Source organism: Merops nubicus, unplaced genomic scaffold, assembly GCF_000691845.1.
Source record: "Merops nubicus isolate BGI_N331 unplaced genomic scaffold, ASM69184v1 scaffold6069, whole genome shotgun sequence".
In the NCBI taxonomy this organism is placed as follows: Eukaryota; Metazoa; Chordata; class Aves; order Coraciiformes; family Meropidae; genus Merops; species Merops nubicus.
The window spans coordinates 146751-168575 of NW_008632953.1; the positions used below are offsets into that span (position 1 = coordinate 146751).

The 21825-nt window shown below is 38.9% G+C and overlaps 1 protein-coding gene across 1 annotated transcript in view; it reads right to left on the reverse strand.

Moving 5' to 3' along the window:
• The window catches only part of LOC103780394 (rho GTPase-activating protein 15), a gene marked incomplete at both ends in the record, with an annotated part of 164030 nt that extends 142757 nt beyond the window's left edge, over positions 1–21273 (reverse strand). The window contains one exon of the mRNA XM_008948065.1: positions 21184–21273. Within this exon, the coding sequence (XP_008946313.1) occupies positions 21184–21273 (90 nt within the window). The remainder of the gene's footprint in view (positions 1–21183) is intronic.
• Positions 21274–21825: the final 552 nt, after the last annotated feature.

The window sequence follows — 21825 nt, forward strand, 5'->3', positions numbered from 1 at the left end:
TGTTATACTGGTTGCCATATTGGCTCGTCTAGAGCATTTGGATAAAATTTGTACGTTTGTATATTTTATGTTGGATTATCGTTTCTTACTGTTTCCACATGTTCTTTCATCAGGAAAATAATGCATGGTCAAATGGTAAGTCCTATTTTTAAACTGCCTTTATGCAATTGAACTGAAAATATTAATTTATCTTATGCTATTCTGTCAAGTAATATTGTACTGATTAAGTTTTTTTGAAATATTATTGATGCAGATGGAGTATACATAACCTGTGTTTATACTCCATTTCATGTGCTCACATCTTGAATCTTGACAAACTTTGAATTTTTGACCATACCCTCGTGAAGTATCAGAATGTCATAACCCCTTTAGTCAATATTTGGAAAGGCTAATTTGAGTAATTCCATTCCAGTTCAGAAAAATATTAAAATAACTAGTTTATGTGAATACATCCATCCTAATGGAAACCTACATTCCAGAAGAGTTGGAAGAATTAGCTTAATATCATTGCTGTATAAAATTCAATGACTTGAGCTTTCAGGCAGGACTGCACAGACAGACTGAAAACATTTTGGCTCGCTTGGGTTTGCATCCACTCTATCTGCTTCCAATCTCAAATTCCAATAAAGGAACAACAAAGAAATCAAAAGGAAACTGTGTGGCTCGCCAGCTTGAACCTTGCTTGCAGAGAAACCAGACAAAACCACACAGTGTGAGGAAACAAACATAAAAACACAGTGTAATATGTTTTCTATTGTTTCTGCCAAAAAACATCAATTGGTCTGGATCCACACAAAATCTGCCTCCTTCTGCTTAAATTTACCCCACACTCACTGAAGGACTGGTGAGATTTAGTGAACTTTAAAGTAAACAAGGCCAAGTTCTGCTGTAACCTTAATTTTGTTTCATTGCAAAAATACCATACGCAACCATCTCTCAGAATTAAAGAGTCAAATTCCTAGACAATAAAAAAACCCAAACCTTTATGTTCATGTTCAGCTTACTTTGTATGTATATATTGCCTGCTACTTTCATGTACAGTTGGGAAATTAGAAGATACTATCCAAATGAGCAGCTTGAACAGTATTAATACTACTGCAGCACAAGCAAACATGTAACAAAGAAATGCTCAAAAGATTAAATTTTAAGACTATTTCCAAGCTGGCAGCATCATGATGCAGGAATAATGATGATGATAAAAATATATGGCTATATACTGGCTGCAACTTGCTGTTATAGACTGTGTCTCTAGTTTTGAGTACATACTCCACTCTGAACCAGAAGAACATTTCTCTACAAAAGTGTTGTAGAAAAAGTGTATTCCTTTAAAACATATTGGTTTGATTAATTACTAGCTTTAGGCAACAGGACTTCCACCTGGAAAATTTTCTCTCAATTCCAGGCCTCCATTCATGGACCACTTCTTTGTGAAGACCTATGTATGCACCCGTATAGATACCACTTTTGCTATCTGAACTAGCTACTACAGTGAGCTAACCACCAAGAAATGATAAAAAGCCACCTCTGCCTGGTCAGCTTCTCTCCTGGTCATGGATGATCTCCTGGCAGAGAATTTTTTTCTCTCTTAATGATTTCACCCTTAATCTTGAGTTAGGGGAGGTGATGACTAACCTGAAGATACCATGTGAGAGAATGGATTTTTTTTTGAAGCTTCTCACATTCACTTATTGATAATCTAAAAGTCTCAGGCTTTCATACAGACTGGAGAAAAGATAAATCCTTAGTAACGATTGCTGTCCTGTACAAAGTTAAATATCATTACAGATGGGAACAGAAGGACATATTGCTGCAGGACAGAGATCTTAATGCACATCTGCAGCACATCATCTACACCCAGACTGGCAGTGGGGGCTGCACGCATCAGGTACCATTAGTCAGAAAACATGTTGGCACAAAGAAATTATGATAAGTGTACAACACGGTCAGATGTAAGGAAAAGCACCATTTGTAGATTTGTTAGTCAATTAGGCTTTATTTCAAGCGATTGCCCCAAGGCTTCTTGAGGTAGGAACAATTATTTTCCTTCATTTCACCTAGGCTTGCTACAATTCAGTGACTATAGACTTCTATATAGTCTCAATATTTTTATTTTCAGAACTGTCACTCAAAGTATCACCTGTGATTTGACCTCTCTCCTGAGCCTTACTAAACAACCACATATCATCCAAACACTATCTGTGAACAAAAAAACCCAGAAAAACAGTACTGCACATAACTATCAACCTTTGTACTGTGACTGTTCTCAGACTCCCACTAATATTATGAATTAAATCAAGAATATAGTGTCACTGTTTTGGCTAACAAATAGCACTGGTCAAGACAGAACACCTGTATGAGTTCCACCTTTAGAAGATATGTGACCTTATTTGTTCACTGTTCTAAAACTGACTTTTGAGGTTCCCAATACTTGATAAACACACTCTTCAGAAAATAAGTCTTAATACACAGAACTAAAAGACATTTGTGGAAACCCCATTCATTTCTAGTCTATACTGTTTACCCACCATTAAAAATTGTTCTCCAGTCAGAGGGTGTGTTGAATGCAGCGACGCCAAACTGTGACTACCAAATTAATTAGGTGACTAGCAGAATAGGTCATGGGCTGCAATTGCTTGGCATCAGCTGATTAAACTGTTATAAAATAATAATTCCATAGAAATCCAAGTCCATTTGCCAAGTGAAATAAGACTGAGGAAGTTGAATATTTTGCCTGCAGTGAATAATCTGAGTAACCACACTTTGCAATTTCAGTAAAAATACTGCAGATATTTCAAAGTTACATATTTACTAGGAAGATCTTAAAAAAAATCTTTTTTAAAAGTAAAATGTGCACTGAACTTTTCTGACATTTACAAAAGTAGTTAATTAATATGATTAAGCAAATTAGACTGAGCCAAAGTCTGACTGATTGTAAAGCATGCTGCAAGAGCCACCTGTTTGCTAGAAAGATTAGATGTTATGGTGCTGGCAGCTAGAAAAAAAGAATTATAAGAAATAAGACAGAGAAACATCTATATATACTGAGCTTTCAGATCTGTCTTGTCTAACATGCATCAGCAGATCATCTCAACTTTACCTGGTGAAAGAATTGTCCATAAGATATTTTTGCTTGGAAAAAAAAAAAAAGCCCTGCAGATTAAGCTAAAATAAGGTGACTGCTAGCCAGGTCCATGAGGGTATTTATGAATCTGATTCCTAATTAAGTACCTCAGCTCCTTTGTGGATCTAGCTCGCCAGTTCCCAAGGCCCAGGGAAATCCTCAGCACTAGACATCTTCTCTCTAGATATTTCTTTCACTGACAGTCCCAGCGTATGTTCCTGCTACACACACAAAACTTCTTTGCCTGAGTTAACATTTAGCATTTAAGAATCAAACTTCTGGTTAGCAGTAATTGCTATGAGGTGCTGTAAAATGTGCAATTATAGGATATTCATCCCTGGTCACCTTTTACAGCTTCAAATAAAACTTGAAAACAGAGCAGAGAGATGCTTTCTTGTTATCTTACTGTTTTTGTAATCTGTGCTCACGTAAAGCCCCACTCATGTACCTGGTAGGGTCACGCTCTAAATACACAAGGAACAAATCCATCACCTCTGTCCCAGGGAGTCTACAAGGAAAGTATAAGGGGAAAGACAACATATCTAGCTTTAAAGGACTTAGACAGGAGTAGCACTGGCTGTACAGTACACAGCACAGATCAGCTACTAAAGTGCTAACTCAGACTAGCACTTGATGAGTACTTGATTGACTAATGCTTGATAGTACTTGATTTTGAGTTATAAACTGACCCTCTTACTGTCCTGGCTACAACACTTTCCATGTGGAAATCAGGCAAAGTGAACTTTATTACACCAGACCACCAGCACATATCCAGATATGAGTGCAGAGCTCTTCTCCAGGCTCTACAATAGACATGTAGAGCTTGTCTTCACAGTTAATCATAGAATTCTTTGGGCTGGAAGGGATCTGTAAAGGTTTTCTAGTCTAACCACCTTGCAGTGAGCAGGGACATCTTCAACTAGATCATGTTCCTCAGAGCCCTGTCCAGTGGAGGTACTTGGTTTTCAGGTCAGGAAGGGGATAAGGACTGGAGGAGCAGTGTAGACTTTTGTGTTTATAGTGCAGACACAGCAGCTCGGTTGTGCTGGTAAATGGAATTGTCCTGTACCAGTACAGGATCAAAGGTCTTGGAGTATGGAGAGGAGGCAGAGTATATTGCCTAATATAATATACAGCCTTGTATAGTAGATTGCCATCACTAAAATAACACGCTGGAACCTGGGTAATAACAAATTTTGCAAATCACAATTATTACAAGGAGAAAATGTTAACAAATGGACACTTCTGAAAAGAAAATGCTGGGTACAGAAAGTAGCAGAGCTACTTGAGGTATGCTCAATTAGGGACATGTATGTGGACTTTTCTAGAGATAGCTTTAGTCACGCTCAGCCCTGCTGCTCCTACTCTACTTCTGCCATACAGATTAGCTAAACACAATATTAAAGATGCAAAAAAAAAGAAATGTGATTTGAAAGTTCTGACATAAACAGTCCCTGAAAATGAAACAAACAGAGCACACATTGTCTATGCCATTTGTGAGCCAGTGGATCTAATGGTTCACTTACTTTACAACCTGCTTTGGAATAATTTGGCACATCTCTGATTTTAACAAGCTTCAGTGGGATTAGATAAAATGCAGACTTTGTTTACATCAATTAACAGTCAAAGACGCACAAAAGAACTTGTTAACTGCATTTATGAACAAAAAGTAACAAAGTGAGAGTTTGTCCAAATGAAGTTACTGTACGACTTGCTGAGGTCGGTGCAGTTGTCTCTAAAAGACTGAAAACAAAAATCCAACAACTGAACTGCATTTTCAAAAGGGCAGATGTGTAATTTTAATTACATGGGCAGATATAATCTCCGTTTGCAATAACTCCATTATCAGTTTTGCACACATCAAATTCACCAAAACCACAGAATCATTCCTCTACATGCCACATACACATTCACTGAGCTAAGTGGAAAACTCAAAACCATTGCAGCTGAGTTGACAAATACATTGCCCGTTGCTATACTATTATTTGTGTTCCTAGTTATTTCACCTTGACTGATTATAAGCACATTCTCCTCTACATGCTACAGAACTGGAAAGAAAATGTGGATGGCTTCAAACCCAGTATTAACCATCCTCAGAGATAATAAATGGACACATCACATAATCCTCATAGAAGGTTTCTATTAGTAAGGGAATTAATAAAGTTATAAAGAAGGAAAGCAAGAGCAGGTAGAAGTGAGACAGCTTTAAAAGTGAGAGGAGAAAAACACACTATGGCTATACCTGTAGTATATGGTATATATCAGCTATACCTTCACGAAGATTATCTTTTTGGTGATAGATGTTTTGCCCCCTGTATCACATCATCTCCACAGATCTATGTGTGTTCAAATCTCTAAGTAACATCAGAGAAGTTGCTGGGTTTTAACTCTCAGGATCAGCCACTTGTAAAGGAGCTTTCTGTTTCCTGCTCAGGTGGGGAGCACCATGCTGCGATCTTTTCTCTCTGTCTTTTCCTGCTATTACCTCAGGGATTCATAAAACAAGGTTGCCACCATATCACAGAATGGTAGGAGTTGAAAGAGACCTCTGGAGACCATCCAGTCCAGTCGCCCTGCCAAAGCAGAGTCACCCAGAGTAGGTTACACAGAAACACATCCAGGCAAGTCTGGAATGTCTCCAGAGCAGGAGACACCACAACCTCTCTGGCCAGCCTCTTTCAAGGCTCCATCACCCTCACAGGCAAGAAGTTTTTCCTTATCTTGAGGTGGAACTACCTGTGTTCCAGTTTGTGCTCATTGCCCCATCCTATTGCTGGGCACCACTGAAAAGAAATTGTTCCCATCCTCTTGACACCTACCCTTCAGATAGTTATAAATATTGACCAGATCCCCTCTCAGCCTCTCTTCTCCAGGCTGAACAGACCCAGGTCCCCATAACCCCATCTTCCCCATAACCCTCTATTGGACTCTCTGAAGTAGCTCCCTCTCCCCCTTAAACTGGGGAGCCCAGGACTGGAAACGATACTCCAGATGTGGCCTCACCAGGGCAAAGTAGATGGGGAAGAGAACCTTCCTTGACCTACTAGTCACACTCTTCTTAATGCACCCCAGGAGACCATTGGTCTTCTTGGCCACAAGGGCACATTGCTGTCTCATGGTGAACTTGTCCACCAGGACTCCAAGGTCCTTCTCCCTGAGCTACTTTCCAGTAGGTCAACCCCTAACCTGCACTGATGCAAGGGATTATTCCTCCCTGGGTGTAGGATTCTACACTTACCCTTGTTGAATTTACTCTGTTCTTAGTTACATTTTGTGTGCAGCCAAGGGGCCTGGACACTATATAAACACATTTTTGTTACTTTAATAGCATGCTATTTTAATTAGAAGTGGTGCCTCAAAACAAGAGAACTGAGCTGCTTGCATATGCTGTTTCTGGTAAGAGCTCTGGCTGGTCAATACTGTGTTTCCTGGTCCTGTGATACTGCAACTTCTCCCTTCTAATATGACAAAATTAATTCTTACAACCTGATAACAAGGCTATTACTACCCTAACAGTGGTAAGAGGTGGCTCTGCTGGAACAGCCTGGCACACTCGAGCGTTGCGGATCAAAGGTCCATTGAACTGCAACAACAAAGAGAATCAATTTTGTCAAGTGTTTCTAAACTTTCAACGTCACACAGCAAAGCATGTCTTAGCAAAGTGATGCTGTGGGATGGCCAGACCTGCTCCAGCCATGAGACCCAACGGAGAGCTCTCCCAACTGGGGAACCCAGCCCCTGACTGGAGACACCTTCATGCATGGACATCTGAGGACAGTCAGGATGGAGATCACTCATTTAGCCACAGCTAAGAGGGAGGGGCAGGAACAGAGGGAACCATGCAGTTGACTGTACAGAATGATGAAGCCAGACACATCTCGGTGATCTCTCACCCTGAGCTCTGGCTATGCCCTCTGCCTGCTTAACTCCACCATGCTGCCATTTCAAAGGGCATGCTGATTAATTACAACAGTTGTGTCAACGGAGGAACAAGGAGACAGACTTCAATCAGCAGGGCCACACCGGCTGTACTGCAAACTTCGTTCCTTAAAGTAGGCATAGGAAGTGGGAAAAACAACAACTTGGTTTTCTTTTTTTAAGGAAATAGAACTAAGAGAATTCAAGAGCAAGAGGAATTATGAGACAATGAAAGTAGCTTAGACAGCCTGATTTTTATTTTTTAATAAAAAGTAAGGAGAATTTAGGAATGTAGCAGGAAGGGAGATGTTCACTCTGAAGTGAAGGAAAGCAAGCTGTGACAAGAATTAAGTAAAAAAAGTTTAAAACATAGTTATGGCATTACTGCATTACTGATATCATATTTTTGAAGGAAAGTGTCACAAATACATGTAGATCAACAAGGGCATTGGGACCTGGAGTCTCACCTCTAGTAACCACCACTCAATCAGTGGTGGTTACTGAAATCATGACAGGCCAGGGAAACAATCATGTACACACTTAATAGTCAAGTAATTGAGTTCATAGAGGCTATTTGATATAGCCTATAAGTATTAATATAGACATCGAGAAACTTGACTCCAAAATGCTCTCTAAACAAGACAGACTATAAATGCAGAATATCACAACACTTACAGATATATTCCTGATAGGTATCCAGAGCCTGGACAAGCTAATAGCAGCTTATCATTGATTGCATGCTGCACAACAATTTAGGTTTTGTTTTCCATTAGCAAACACCTCAAATTACATAAAAGGGAGAAAAAAATTCCCTAGATACAAACATTAAATATTTATCAGCCTTATGTCTGCTCAGTCACCACTCCTCTAAAAAAGTCCATTAATTAAATACTTGAGAAACGATTAAAACACTTCTTTAGAACTTATTGGCACCTGTTAATTCACTGACCCTACAAGGCTATGGCAGTAAATGTCTCATTTGATTGCTTCTGTTACCAATAAGTCAGCAGCTTAAAGACAAAGGAGACACGATGCAACTTCATGTACCACAACATTGCCTTAAAACACAAAAGCCAGTATCTAGAGGCAGAGAAACAGAACATTTATGTAGACAGGGCAGCACAAATAATCTATTTAACCTAATCTTTTAATTACAGGAAACATCTCGTAGCAAGACATACAAGAGCAATGAAATGACCCAGAGCTAGAAATCAAGATGATATATTTGTGCATGTGAAAGTAACACCAGCAGAATTCATAAAAGAAAACCTCCTTGGGCATTATTATCTTTCCATCAGGATATATTGTCATCACATCGAGAACAGGAGAGAAACGACTTAAAATATGTTATTAAAATACAAAAATGCAAAACAGAGAGTAAAGGAAAACAAGAGCAGAGAAAGGTAAAATTAGAGGGGGAAAATGCAGGTGAAAAGAAATCTCCTTTTGAATTAAAAAAGGAGCATCTTAGGGGGAAGGGGGGAAGGAAAGAAAGAAGCAGCAGACCCTAAGAGCTTGACACAGCACAGCACCTTCCTCTGCAGAAGCAGCAGTGATTTTGGTGTCATTATTTACTCAGTAAGGCACTATTCAGCAGAGAGGGGTGTTCAAATCTGGCCCTGCTTGGGCAGTATGCAAATCTTCTCCCACTTCTCTGCAAGCTTTTAAGGATAGCTGGCACAGAGTCCCCTGAAATGTCCTGGCAATGCCACACTCTGCGGTGGGAAACAAGCATCTTGCAAAGAACCCTTGAGATCCTCCTACCCCCTCAAATCTGGGCGAGGAGAGAAGTGTTGCCTTGCAGGGGGAGCGAGACGGAGCGTGTGTGCCGGAGAGGGAGCGAGAATAATACTCGGAATTAGAAGAGTCCTGAAATACCAGGAGATGGAGATAAGAATTGATACTTTAAAAAAAGATAAGAACTGCACACTCCTCGCTATATATAACGTTTTCTCCTCTCCCGTTTGTGATATTCTGACCCTTTGCTCGGATCCTTTACCTTGCTACATCTAAGTCATTACCGAATATTTGAAAAAATTGGCTTCCCTTCCTTTGATCAGCTACTGTTGGATTAACATTCTTCCTACTCCCTCTGCACAGTTCTTCACTCCCACATTCTATTTTCCCCATTTCTTTGTTTACATTCAATTTTACCATATTTTTTCACACTTTTCTACACGGATAAAACCTACGTTACGTTCCAAAACACATTACTCTCTCTTATTCCTTACTTTGCACTTTTTAACTGATCACAAAGAATATTTGTTTCCAGAATGACAATTAAAAAAAAAAAAACAGTCATACAACAGTGAAAACATGTTACTTTTTCACTCCAAGTGCAGCCTTAGCTGAATTGCACTGCCATTGTTTTCCAACAGAACTTGCATTTCCAAACTTGGGAATTCCCATCAGTCTGTTTGACAGAACTTTCCTGTTTTTTCTCAGAAGGTGTGCATTTTTCAAATGCCAGTAACATACCACTACAGAATTTCCCAGGAGTAACAGCTTGGTTTGAGGGACTCTTATTCAAAAGCCTGAGTTCCAAAAAAGCCATTTGAAACAGAAGAATCAAAACTGATTATTTACATTCCATAAATCAAAACAAAACTATTACCAATGCATTTCAAAATATTGCTATAATTATTTTCTACAGGCTGATGAATTGCTGGACATCCTTTCTTAAGCACTGGTTGGCAATTCTGCGAGCACTACACAAAATGTTTATTTAATTTTAGATCATGAATATCATTATTAAAACCATGATTCCAAATCCAAATCATTTTTGAAAAAAATTACAGATATTCAGAAAAAAAAAAAAAAAAAAAGAGTGTAGGTTTTCAGCTCCATTAGAGTGTTTTTACACCCCTGCCTGTGGAAGGGGTGAGAGGCACTTGCCCCAGGGTGTGTGTCTAGCTGGCTCTACCCTGAGGGATGACAGAGCCCAGCCTCAGCAGGGGCAGATCATGCCAAGGCAGGTATCACAGTTTAAGGCCACAGCAATGGCCACTCTGGCATTTTGGGCCAAGAAACTACAAAGCTCAGGAAATCTCTCTTAACAGTCCTGACTCCATTCTTTAAAATATATTAAAATGACAGAGATGTGAATATATAATTCCCCCACTTTTTTAGAAGAGAATCTGTCTTATTCAAAAAGATGGGGATTACTTTCTGAAAATAAAAAAGTATATATATTTTTTAATAATAAAGTATTTTTTCTTTATAATCTGTGTGCCATGAGCCTTCTTTCTCCTACTACAAACACCAGTGGATGTTCTAAGCGGCAAAGAGCCACAACACAGTGTTCAAAGTATGAAGAAGGCAACACTTCTTGTCTCTTACTCCCACCTTCACACCCAGGAGTTTTCTTTTGTGACTTCCCAAACATGTGGCTTGGGCTCTGCTAGCCAAGGACTCACCTTGCACAGACTCTGCCCTATCAGCTCATAAACACAAGGGAGAAACATAAATATGGTGCTATATATAACTGCACAAATGTGTAAGGTCTACCCCTGGAAAGTTTTGGGTGAAGTCAGTGCATTAGCATCAGAGAAGGTAGGTCTTGTTATCCTCAGTCAAAATCTAACTTCTGAAATCTATAGCAGGTAGCCATATAAAATGTGAAAATATTAATTTGTTGTGAATAGTTCTCTACCAAAGAGAAGTGAAAACCCAGCCCAGCCTAATCCATCATACACTGATTTAAATACTGCAGGAGGGGGTATTGAGATGGGTAGATATCTGTTACATCAGTCCCTTGCTCCATGACACCTGCTCTGTGTCTCCTTTTAACTGAACCACCCATGAACCAATTTCTGAATCAATCTGAGGGATCACTGCACAGCTCACGATTAAAAAATATTCCACTTTCATTGTTTTTCAGCAGCAGTAGTGATGGAAGCAGAAGTCTGCTTAGTCTGAGAGCTGGGTGTTTGGTGGTAACAGGTTACTTCAGCAGTTCAAGTTAAAAATCATGTCATTCACTTGACTATGCAGTATCAGTGCAATTCATCTCAGTTCATAACAGAGGACATGTTCAATAGAATATCTAAAGTATGCCTCCACCTAGTGATGACTACAAACAAATAATAGGAAATAATAATAATTCTATTACTTAAGAGAATCCTAGTCATTAGCTCTGATTTTCACAAAGAAACTTGTGTTCTCAAACAAATATTAACTTATACAAATGCCCACATTCCATCCTGGAAAAATTAGTCTAAAGCTCAATCTATAAAAGTTTACTTGTAAACTCTGACTTGGTGGCAGGGAAGATAAACACGTTCCAGGTTTCAAGTATGTTAAAATTGTTATAAATACATTATTGTTTGAAATTGTGTCTATGATCTGAAAAAAAAAAAAAAAAAACAAAGGAAGGCTGACTGAAGTGCTGTGGATTTTAAAACCATCTGATAATTTAAGTTAGGCTATTTTAAAATTAAATGATAAAGAAACCACAGCTCCCCTGCATTTTTGTTTGCCAAATTAATTATTTTTTAAGTTTCTTGGATCACCTTGTTTTAGATATACAATTGCAGACATAATTACATGAAAGTCCTAAGAATTTATTCATCCCAAATTTGAGAAAAAGACAATGAAAGGAAAAATGAAACCAATAAACTAAAATAAACTTTAAAAAATCCCAAAACACACCAGGATTTGAGCAATCCAGCCCCTAAAATCAAACTCAAGTTTTTAACAATTCTCATAATCTATATAAAAATATATTAGAAATGGGATCAATTGGAGGCATATCCTCAAAATCAAGAAGCTTGGGGAGGAGATTTGAAAAGCCATGGTCCCCTGTGGAAAATGCTCTTCTGGGTTTTCCTTTTATTTGTATCTGGGAACTACCTTAAATGTGTTCTTAGGCTGACTACACTTCTATTACCATTTCAAAAAGTCTCCCCATCCCATTAATGGTCTGTGAATCACAGTTTAAGAATGAACAGCTCTGCTGAAAACTGAGAGGTATTTTCTTTAAGAGAGGGGGCATGTCACTATTTGCATCTCTCCCTAGCATTCAAATTGCCTCCCATTGTCCATTTAACACCTTGAGACATCCAAACCCAGCCTCTCCCCAAAAGGATGTCAGCGGTAGAAATCACTCCTACACACACAGAGAAATGTGAATCCCTACCCTGTCGTCTGGCATCCCTTTGCACACACATGCGAGGTGCTGCCTTTCAGGGAGAGGACAGCCAAGGCTCACTGTGCCCAGCCAACTTTACATCTCTGCCTCACTCATTACAGAGAGACACAAAAATGGAGTAAAGTCACTTCGCCAAGACTTTTAAAAGCGTGGTGGCTGAATACAGAAATACCAGCACAAAACATGTAAACAAGTCAGATTTTATCATCTCTGAGTGAGTTCATTTAGGATTCATTTTTCTCTTTGTCTTTTTTTTCCTTTTTTTTTTTTTTCCCCCCAAGAGTTTGATAATTTAAGAGAACCTGTGCAATGTTTGGGCACATATCGAGACAATTAACAAAAAATATCAACTTGCATTAAAACAGCTGCAAAAATCATAATGTTTTAAAATTAAGCTAGCTTTTTTCACTTCAGGAGAATCACAAAATATTAAAGTGCTAAAGAATCAGGAAATCCAGACTTCTTTCATATTTCTGCACTCCCTTTCAGCTGCTGATTACCAGGACTATGGAAATAACATTTTCCTCATTTTATGAGTACACAAAACACAGCACCAAAGGCCTCACATCAGAGGGCTTTATCAAGTTCACCAAATTAGGTATCTGTAACAATAATTCTCATTATGTGCTTTATCTTGAACCAGCCCATCTTTCTGAAGCCATTTAAACTTTCCTCATCACAAGATAATCACCGATTTAAAGCATAAAACTACTACCACATGCATCATTCAGAGAATACAGGTTTACAGCAGCACAATTCCTTCCTGAAAGCAGCCAGCACTTCATTTAGCAACCAGCTAAACCAAGTGGTAACACCCTGAACCGTTCAGCCAGGCACCAATGTTTTGCCAAAAGACGCTTATAAACCGCTCCCCGTCAGGGTGGGCGCCATGTGACCCGCACCCCGAATTCTGCAGAGGGAAAGTCACAGCCCCGGTGGCACTGGCCACAGGCTGGCCACCCGTGGCCTCGCTCGCCGCCCGCGCCGGCTCGTGTGCTGCCCACGAGATGGCAGCAATATGTTTATGAATAATGCAGCAAGAGGCTGCAGCCCGCTGCCATTTCGCATGCGAGCCGCGGAACGCCACTCGTTTCTGCAGCTCTACAAAACCCCTCAAAAAAAAAAACGAAAAAAAAACCACCAAAACACCATAAACCAACGACTAACACAACCCTCTGTGAATTCAGCTGAGAAACGATGGGGAAACAAGCAGCTCTGCTGCCACGCTTCACTCAGGGCTAAGCTGCCCGGGTTGCTTTTTCGTCAGGCTCGGTGCTATCCGAGGCACAAGGTGCTTCTTGTGCACTCAGGGATTTTGTCCAGGCCCCTCTGCTCAGCTGGGCTTCTGTCCCTGACAAAATCATCCCACATGCACATTGAGCATTAACCGCCGTTACGTTTTGTTTTTGCAGTGCAGAAAATGCCTGTGGCTTGAAATAAATATTTTCTTTTCTGATGGACAAATAACATCTGCACTTCTGAAAGCTGCAGCGTAGCTGTCAAGAGCTAAGTGATTCATATCATTTCTTAAGAAGCACATGTGTACGAGCATACACAGACACTCATACCTATCACAATCACTCACATATCAGCACTTACATCCGTCAAAAGATGGGCTCTTAAAAAAGTGCAGAGAGCTATTATAATAATCATTTGCAGCAGACAGCCATCTATGTACACATCACGTCAGATTGGGAGAATATGGGTTGTGGGGTTTTTTTAAATCAGCCTGATCTTCATGGAAAACTTAGGCTTGCTCTTCAACTTGATTTTGAAGTTGTCTGGGTTGTAGTGAGATCCCAGGCTCTGGTGTGTTATCAGAGTTGTTTGCCCTCACGTTTCGTGGCCTGCAGTGAGTGTCACAACAGAGGTGATCTGCAGCACTTGTGTGCAGCATCACCACAGCACCATCACCACAGCACCATCACCACAGCAGCTCTCTCTTCACACAGACCTTCAAGCCTTTTCAAGCCCTTCATGAGTTGTTGAAGTTACACTACTCAAGTGATATTTTTCCAACATAGTGTAGTTTTCATGACAGTTTCCATGGGACAATAATTGGAAAAAAAAATGTCTAGTTAAGATGATGCTTAGCTACAAATAAATCAAATTTTGATTGAGAATTTTGAATCTTCCTTCAAGTAGCCAGCTATGACAAAAAGTTGCTTATCAGGAGTGGATGTCACTGTTCCTTAAAAGTAATAACTTTCTCATATTATCAGTAAAATAGTGATTTGGTTATATTATTTTTTCTTTTATTTGAAAAAAAAAAAAAAGAAGAAGAAGAAGCAAACTACTGTCCTGATTTTGTAGTCAAAAAATGCTCAAGGCCTTTCTTGACACCACTGAGGACTTTGTGTTACCCCAAAGCAGACACAGGAATCACAGCAAGTGAGATAAATATATTAGCAATAACTTTGTAGCACCTCTACCTTAACTGCTCAACTTGTCAGTTTTATGAATAAAACTGCTGTTCCTTGAAATTCTTGAAATTCTACTATAAAGGTTGAAGACAGTTTCCTAAAGCCTCTAAATGCTCACCATTGTGAAAGTCAACTGTCCTCCTGCTGTTAACTTGTCTATTTTCTTGCTGTGTGCAGTTTGAAACAAAGTCCAAACATTTTGATACATATTATTAAAAAGCTCTCTCATTTTCTGTAAGGTGTCACTGACCTTATCCATATGAAGTCCAAGGCCTTACAGTTTGCATGTTCCTTTCATTCAGTGCCAAGCTTTGCTGTCTCTGCTGTATCATAGGAGTAAATAAATGTGTCCCTCTCTCCATCATGTTTTTGGGGAGGAAATGGTCTTTATTAGCTGGCATTCCTTAAATAAATGAATCCCATCAAGCATTTTTTTGTCCATGTTCACGAAGCAAGCTGAACTTCTTTTCACTCTCCATATACTGTCTTTGGGCTAATGTGAGTGACATCAAACCTAAGAGTGAAACACTGCTCAGAGAAGATAAACACATTTATTCACCCAGGGTGGTTAAAGCCTGACCACTGCTCCCCTAGCACTGCTGAAACAAGGGTGAAACTGCATATCCCATGGCTTGTACAAGTGCCCTGGTTACTTACTCTGGATTAGATGAAATTTTTGGATTTTTTTTTGTTGTTCTGTTTTTCTTCTTTCTCAATTAGTGCTTCTACCTATTGGACTCTTTGAAAAGCAAGAACATCTCCTTGGGTCTGAGGAGAAGCTACTGTCATCACAGGCAAAGTGATGACAACTATATCTCCTGTTTTCATACACCAAAAAAAAAAACCCAAACCAAAACAATCAAAAAAACCCAACAACCACCAAAAAAAACCCACTCCCAAGCATCTCTAAATGTCTCTCCCCTGTACCACTAAAATATCATGTCAAACTCTTTAGAAGGCAAAGTGACTTTTTAATTACATAATGTTTAGAATGCACATTTTGTGCAATTCTCTGTTTTCTGCCAAACTTTCCCCACAATCAAGGATATTTCTCTTCTTTCACTGTGTACTCTCTCTCTTACTTTTCTCTTTTAAGCAACAATAAAAATTTGGCATAGACACACACAAGGAAGACACATCTCTACTGCCATTACTTGCATAAGATTCTGCCTAGTTTTACATGCTCAGAGAATGACTATAACAGGAGATTTCAAAAGCAAAGGTCATGATTTGGACTGCTTGATACCTCAGAGTCTGGGGACTGGAGTAAAACAATGAACTGGAGAAAGCACAGCTTCCTTTGTAGCTTCTGGTTTAAAAGAAATGAAAAGATAATAGGACAAGTAATAAAGAGCCTGTTTTTTAAAAAAATGAAAATTGGAGGCGATTCCAAAAATGTCCACAGAGATGCACTATGATAAAAGTAGACTAAGAGTCAGGTCCCAGACCCTTGAAATCAGTACATATGTTGTATGTTTTAAGTGTTCACCATCCACAGCTCTGACTGTATTTTTTGCCACACAGTAAGTATTATGTGGCTTTCAAAATGGAAAAGAAAAAAAAAATAAATAACTGAATTCAAGAAAAAAATATGAAAAAAATATGCATTCACTGTTCTTGTTATATTTAGGTTACAAAAGAAAGTAGCTGATATATGGAGGGGTCAGAAGATTTTCTGCATCCCTCAGCCAGCTCTTACTGAGTATCTTGGCAGGGGCTTTGCTGGTAAAGTCACTAACAAGCAGGAGAGAGAAATAGAAACGCAATGCAGAGTCCATTCCACATTGTTGTGTTCAAGATCTCCTGCTTACATCAATAAAAACAGAGTACTTGTTCCATAAAAATATGCACTTGAACAGCTCTAAGATGATGATTAAAATAAACCACAAGAAGTGGTTTTAAACTGATTACAAGTTTATTATTTAAGGAACCTCTTGCCGAGACCGCCTAAGAACTGTGTGAGGTAGCTAAGTCTTTTAATTAGGCAATAATATATTCAGGTCCCTGGGATAGAAATTAGATCACAATCACAGCAGTAGCCTCCAGAAGTGGACAAAATGCTGTATAGATGTTTTAAAATCACGACAGGTCCATGCAAGGCATACCTAATGCAAAGCCAGCCAAGGTTCTGCACATCTTGTAAGAGCAGCAGACAAGAGCATCCCCCAGACTAGGTGACAGCCCTTTCTCTGGGGCAGGTTCAGGATGGGCAACATGCTCCACCAGCTGATATGGACCAGCAGAAGCTTCACACCCATCTGAGTGCTTGGTGGTTTTTTAGATTTGCCTCCTCTATAAAGTATATATATTTAAACCCAAAGAAACTCAAATACCAATCCTAACCCAAGCCGCTCCACATCACACCCTCAGTGTTTCCTCAAGAGAGGTCATGGAAAAGAAAATGATCCCTCCCATGGCAAAAAAAGTGGTGACTTAAAACATTCCTGGGAGGCATCCAGATGCTCTACTGATCCTACAGTATGTAGGATAAAATAGTTTATCACCCAGATTATGCTCTTGGACAAAGCTGGATAGCTTCAAGGACGAGGGAGTTGCCCTAGATCAGTGCCATAAATGTTATTATATAGGAAACATCTGCAACATAAATTATTTCACATTACACACAGGTACAGTTGTACTTACACAGTATTTCAACAATGAGACAGCTGAGTCTCACACAGATTTCTCTATTAGTAAAGCAATTCTTAGTTGCATATGCATGAATAACCCCTTACAGCTGCAGAGTATTGAAACAAATATCACACCAGCTCTGTGGCAAAAGCCAGGGCATCAAACTCCAGAAATCCTTCATGTGAAACTTTCCTTAAAAATGAATTTGGTAAACAGGGAAAAATATTACTAAAGAAAATTAAAAGTCTGTTAGCTGAATGAATAGTGCTATTAAGAGAACAAAGCAGCTTCACCGATTCATAAGTGTTCTGCTCATGACCTTTCTTTTTGTACTCTTCACCTCTTTCCTATTTTTCCTTTCCTTTTTTGAATCATCTGAGAGAAATCTTCCAAAATCTCTTCAAGGAAATAGTCTACAGCCACAAGACTTCGTGCTAATGAAGCTCCAGAATTATGAAGCCAGAGGTCAAGATCACGTCTTCCACGGTGTCTGGGCTGAATTTGAAATGAAAAGGGCTGCTTGACAGAGGAGAGAAAGCAGAGAAAGAGTAAGCTCCAGCTGAGAAGTTTACTAGGAGCAGAAAACATGGACTATTGAGAAAATCTGTAAACTAATCTAGTTGCTGGTACCACAGCAGCCGTATCAGTACTGACAAAAAACTCAGCCTGTCATGTTATTTTCTTTTTTGATAACCCGCATCAAAATGCACCTACCCACTATCAAACTGAGCCAAATAAAGGAAAGAGGAGAATGACAGAGTGACACAGGCACTGCCTCTGTTTCAGTTGCTGACTGACAACACTGCCATCCCTTAACATGGTTTTATTTAGTTATTACAACCATCTCTCTGTAAATGACACTTAGGATTATTTAAGATTATGTTGTAATCCTTTTAATCCTCAGTGCTTTAAATTTCAGGCTAAACACCAAAGAGCAAACTAGCACTTAGCAGAAATATTTAAAGCATGTGATTTGAACATAAATCTTCTTTTATTCACCACTCCTGTGATGAAGACCTAGTGTATCACGTCATCCAGCCAGCAAGAACTAGCAGCCTGGTACCTCACTGCAAACTGCTACACTTCCCCACATCATGTGAAGTTGTTCCTAAGCAGTTCTTTCCCTTGGTGCTAGCTACATCATCAATGAAATAAATGAAGGAAAAGCAGAAGGTTATAATTTATAAGATGTGCATATTTTCAGTTACTATTAACAAAAATCTGAAAAAAAAAAGCCCCACGTAATATGTTCATCAAGAACAGAAATAGATTTCATGCACAAATTGGATAGTGTGAGACAGATGAGACTTATCCTGTTAAACACGGAGTAGCTCAATTAAAATGAGTGGAGTAACACTGCTGAAAACCTCATGATCAAGACCAGAAACCCAAATCTTCCTGCCTGAATATCATTTACTTGCAGTTTCCTCTTTTCTTTTTTGTCCTGCATCGATCACATTTCCAATTAGTTTTCTTTATGATACTCCTATACTCTGTCTTCTTGTTACCATCTATTAGCTGTCATATGCTTAGATTTGAAATTCAAGATTTCCTTCTTTTTCTTCAAACCAAAATCTCAATAGTCATTTTCTATTTCTAATCTATAATTCATGACCTCAAATTGAGCACCCAGGCTAAATCAAACTCAAAATTCCGCATCTACTCCTCGTGTAGCACATTAGCAGAAAGCAGCCACTGCTCTGTTTGAATGGGAAAATAATGTTTTATTATTCAGAAAGTAATGAAACAAAACCCCACCGACTATGCTTTGAAGATGTAATCATACTTATTTCTGATCATTTCAGAGTTAGGTAGCTAATGCATTTAATCAAATCGCAAAGCAATGCATCTATATTTAGGTCACCAAAAAAAAAAAAAAAGAAGAAATCACCCATGTTCTTTTCATTTGAACCAATCTAGGAATAAGTAGACATGTATTATCAATCTTGCTCCCACTCACTAGGGATAAGTGGATCATCAGAAGCATTTCCTGAAATATTCAGTATCCAGGTACAAACTGACCTCTCCGCTTTCGAACTCGCCTTGGATTCCCTCCAGAATATCTCATAAATCTTCTCTCCCTCTCTCTCTCTAGTCCCCTTCCCACTCTATCTGCTCATGTAGCACCAGTCTCGTTCAGTCCTTTCCTCTCCCAAAATGTCACCACTACTGATGCCAAAGCCTTCTCCTCTTTCACTCTTACCATCTGGCATAATCTTCTTGTAGCTCTCTGTCTAAACAATGCTCCATCCCTTTTCAAAATGTGTCTTAACATATGTCCTTCCTCCCATGCTTTTACTTCTTAATGTCTCTCCCACTCACTTATTGGCTTGATGAAGACATGTTTTAATGGGTTCAAACAGTAGTGCATGAGTTTCCTTTCTCACATTATTCTGATTCAGTGGAGTTACACCTCACAGTAACAGAAGTGAGAAGAAAATGCATTGCAAAGTCTTCGTACAACCAGTTTTGTACATCATTAACAGAGCTTCGTTTGTATTTACGTTGGAAATGTATTAGCTGCAATGAATCACCACTCCAATATGCACTTCCAAACAGAAATTTTGCTCACTGCAAAATGAGAAATAAACCCTAGAAGCTCAGAAGACCTGTCAGTGTGCTCAGGGGGTTGCAGGAGTGAAGGCTGAGGTTAGGCTTAATCACATTCCAACTGAAAAAGCTGAAGATTGACAGCAATACCAAAATATTTATTCTAAAAATACCTGGGAAATGACAAAGCTCCAAGTGTTGTCTCAAGACAACCTGAAGGATGTGGGGGGTAATAGAAGCTTAAGTCTTACTGTCTTGAAGAAGAGGAATACTTCTAAATTTTTAGCACACGCTTTAGAAAGATGTCTAGAAAAATAAACCTTGAAAAAGCCTCTGTAACACACAGTTGACCCAAACAGGTTTCTTTTCAAGAAGCCATGTACAGTCCCTTCAGGATTTTCTGTGTGTGGTGGTTTTTTTTTCTTAAGCCCCAGACCCAGGCAGAGTTGGTTCCTCCAGAATGTTTTGTTGGTGGTGATGCCAAAGGATTATCTGGTAACTAGCAGTATCTTGACCCTGACATGTTGCCTTTTGTATCTGTCCCCCTTTTATTGTTCATGTTGTTAAAAGTTCTTAATGTTAGAGCTCTGGGAAAAAAAACTCAGTTCATAGAGAATAATATTTTGATGTGGCTTGATGCAACATTTTGTGAAATAAACAAAAAAGCCCAAACCCTGTCTACTGATATTCAAGGGAGCTGGATTATGTCCAAAACCTGAAGATGTTGCAATAAACTATTTTAGCCCTGGATCCTGGAATGTTAACCTTGCAGTAATGCTTTTCTCATCCTTTCATCTTCTTGGGCCTTGATCCTCCCTTTCAATTCAATGGGATTTAGATGAAGTAATTAAATAATATTATTTTCCATCAATGAATAATAGTCCTATGAGAAATACATGTCCTTCTACGCTGGCCCTGACAGAGGCAAGCTTTTCAAATCCTTCCCTCCCCTTCCAGAAATGAACCTGGGTCATCACCATCTGAGGACCCTGAACAGCAATAAAAATAAACAGAGTAACCACACTGTGTTGGAGCAATGCTTGTATAAGCAGTTTGAAGAAGTTGTGTTTATGGAAGTCCTTTAGGTCAAGATTCTAGGCCTGGACCCAAAGCAATTACCTACTAAGTTTTAAAAACAAATTGAATATAGAGCATTAATCAATAAATCAACAGGTTCTCAAGTGTTTAGGAGACTCAGTCATCAGAAATCCTTCTCTTAGAAAAATAGTAAACTGATGCTTGATAAAATGTTACACTCCTGTATTGGAAAGGAAAACGCTGTATTAAAACAGTCTTTAGTTATTAAAAAACCCCAAAGAAATAAAACCTACCTCTTAACTTGACAGAGTTTATACTCAAATGAGCAATGAAATTCATGCATTGCCTCTTACCTGAAAGACATTCTTTCTGCTGGATTTCTCTGAGGTCCACTCAATGCGAGCACCACACAAATCCACACACTCAGGTTTATAGCCTGGTTTCTGGAAAGAAGGAAAGAAAAAAAGGTCAGCCATGAATATGTCCTGACTTTTCACAAATAGGAACAGTTATCAGATAAAACAAGAATAGATCAAGTTCAAGTGACAGATTATTGCTCCGCAGCTGCTGGTATTACTAAAAAGAGTTCATTATTCCTTGGTGCTATTAAATTACCACTCCTGAGGTGTCTTAACTCAAAAATGAGGTTTTTATACTAGATACAGAATTTTTAAAATAATCAGATAGTTTAAAAATCAATCTAATGCAACATACAATGGATCAAAACACAAATGCATATGCAGTGGCTAGATATTTTAGATGCTTAGTTTACAAAGCCTCTTGAAAACTCACTGGGTTTAGAGGTAACAATTTGTGGGGTTTCCAACTGAAAATTTAAACAGATGCAGCTGGAAAGGACAGAAATTAGGCAAAAAAATACATCGTAACTGCAAGACAAGCTACCTCCTTGCTCCAAACAAATTATCATTTCTAACTCTTACAAAAAAAAAGGGCTTGGAGGACATGTGTGACACCCAGAAAGAGCTCAACACTCG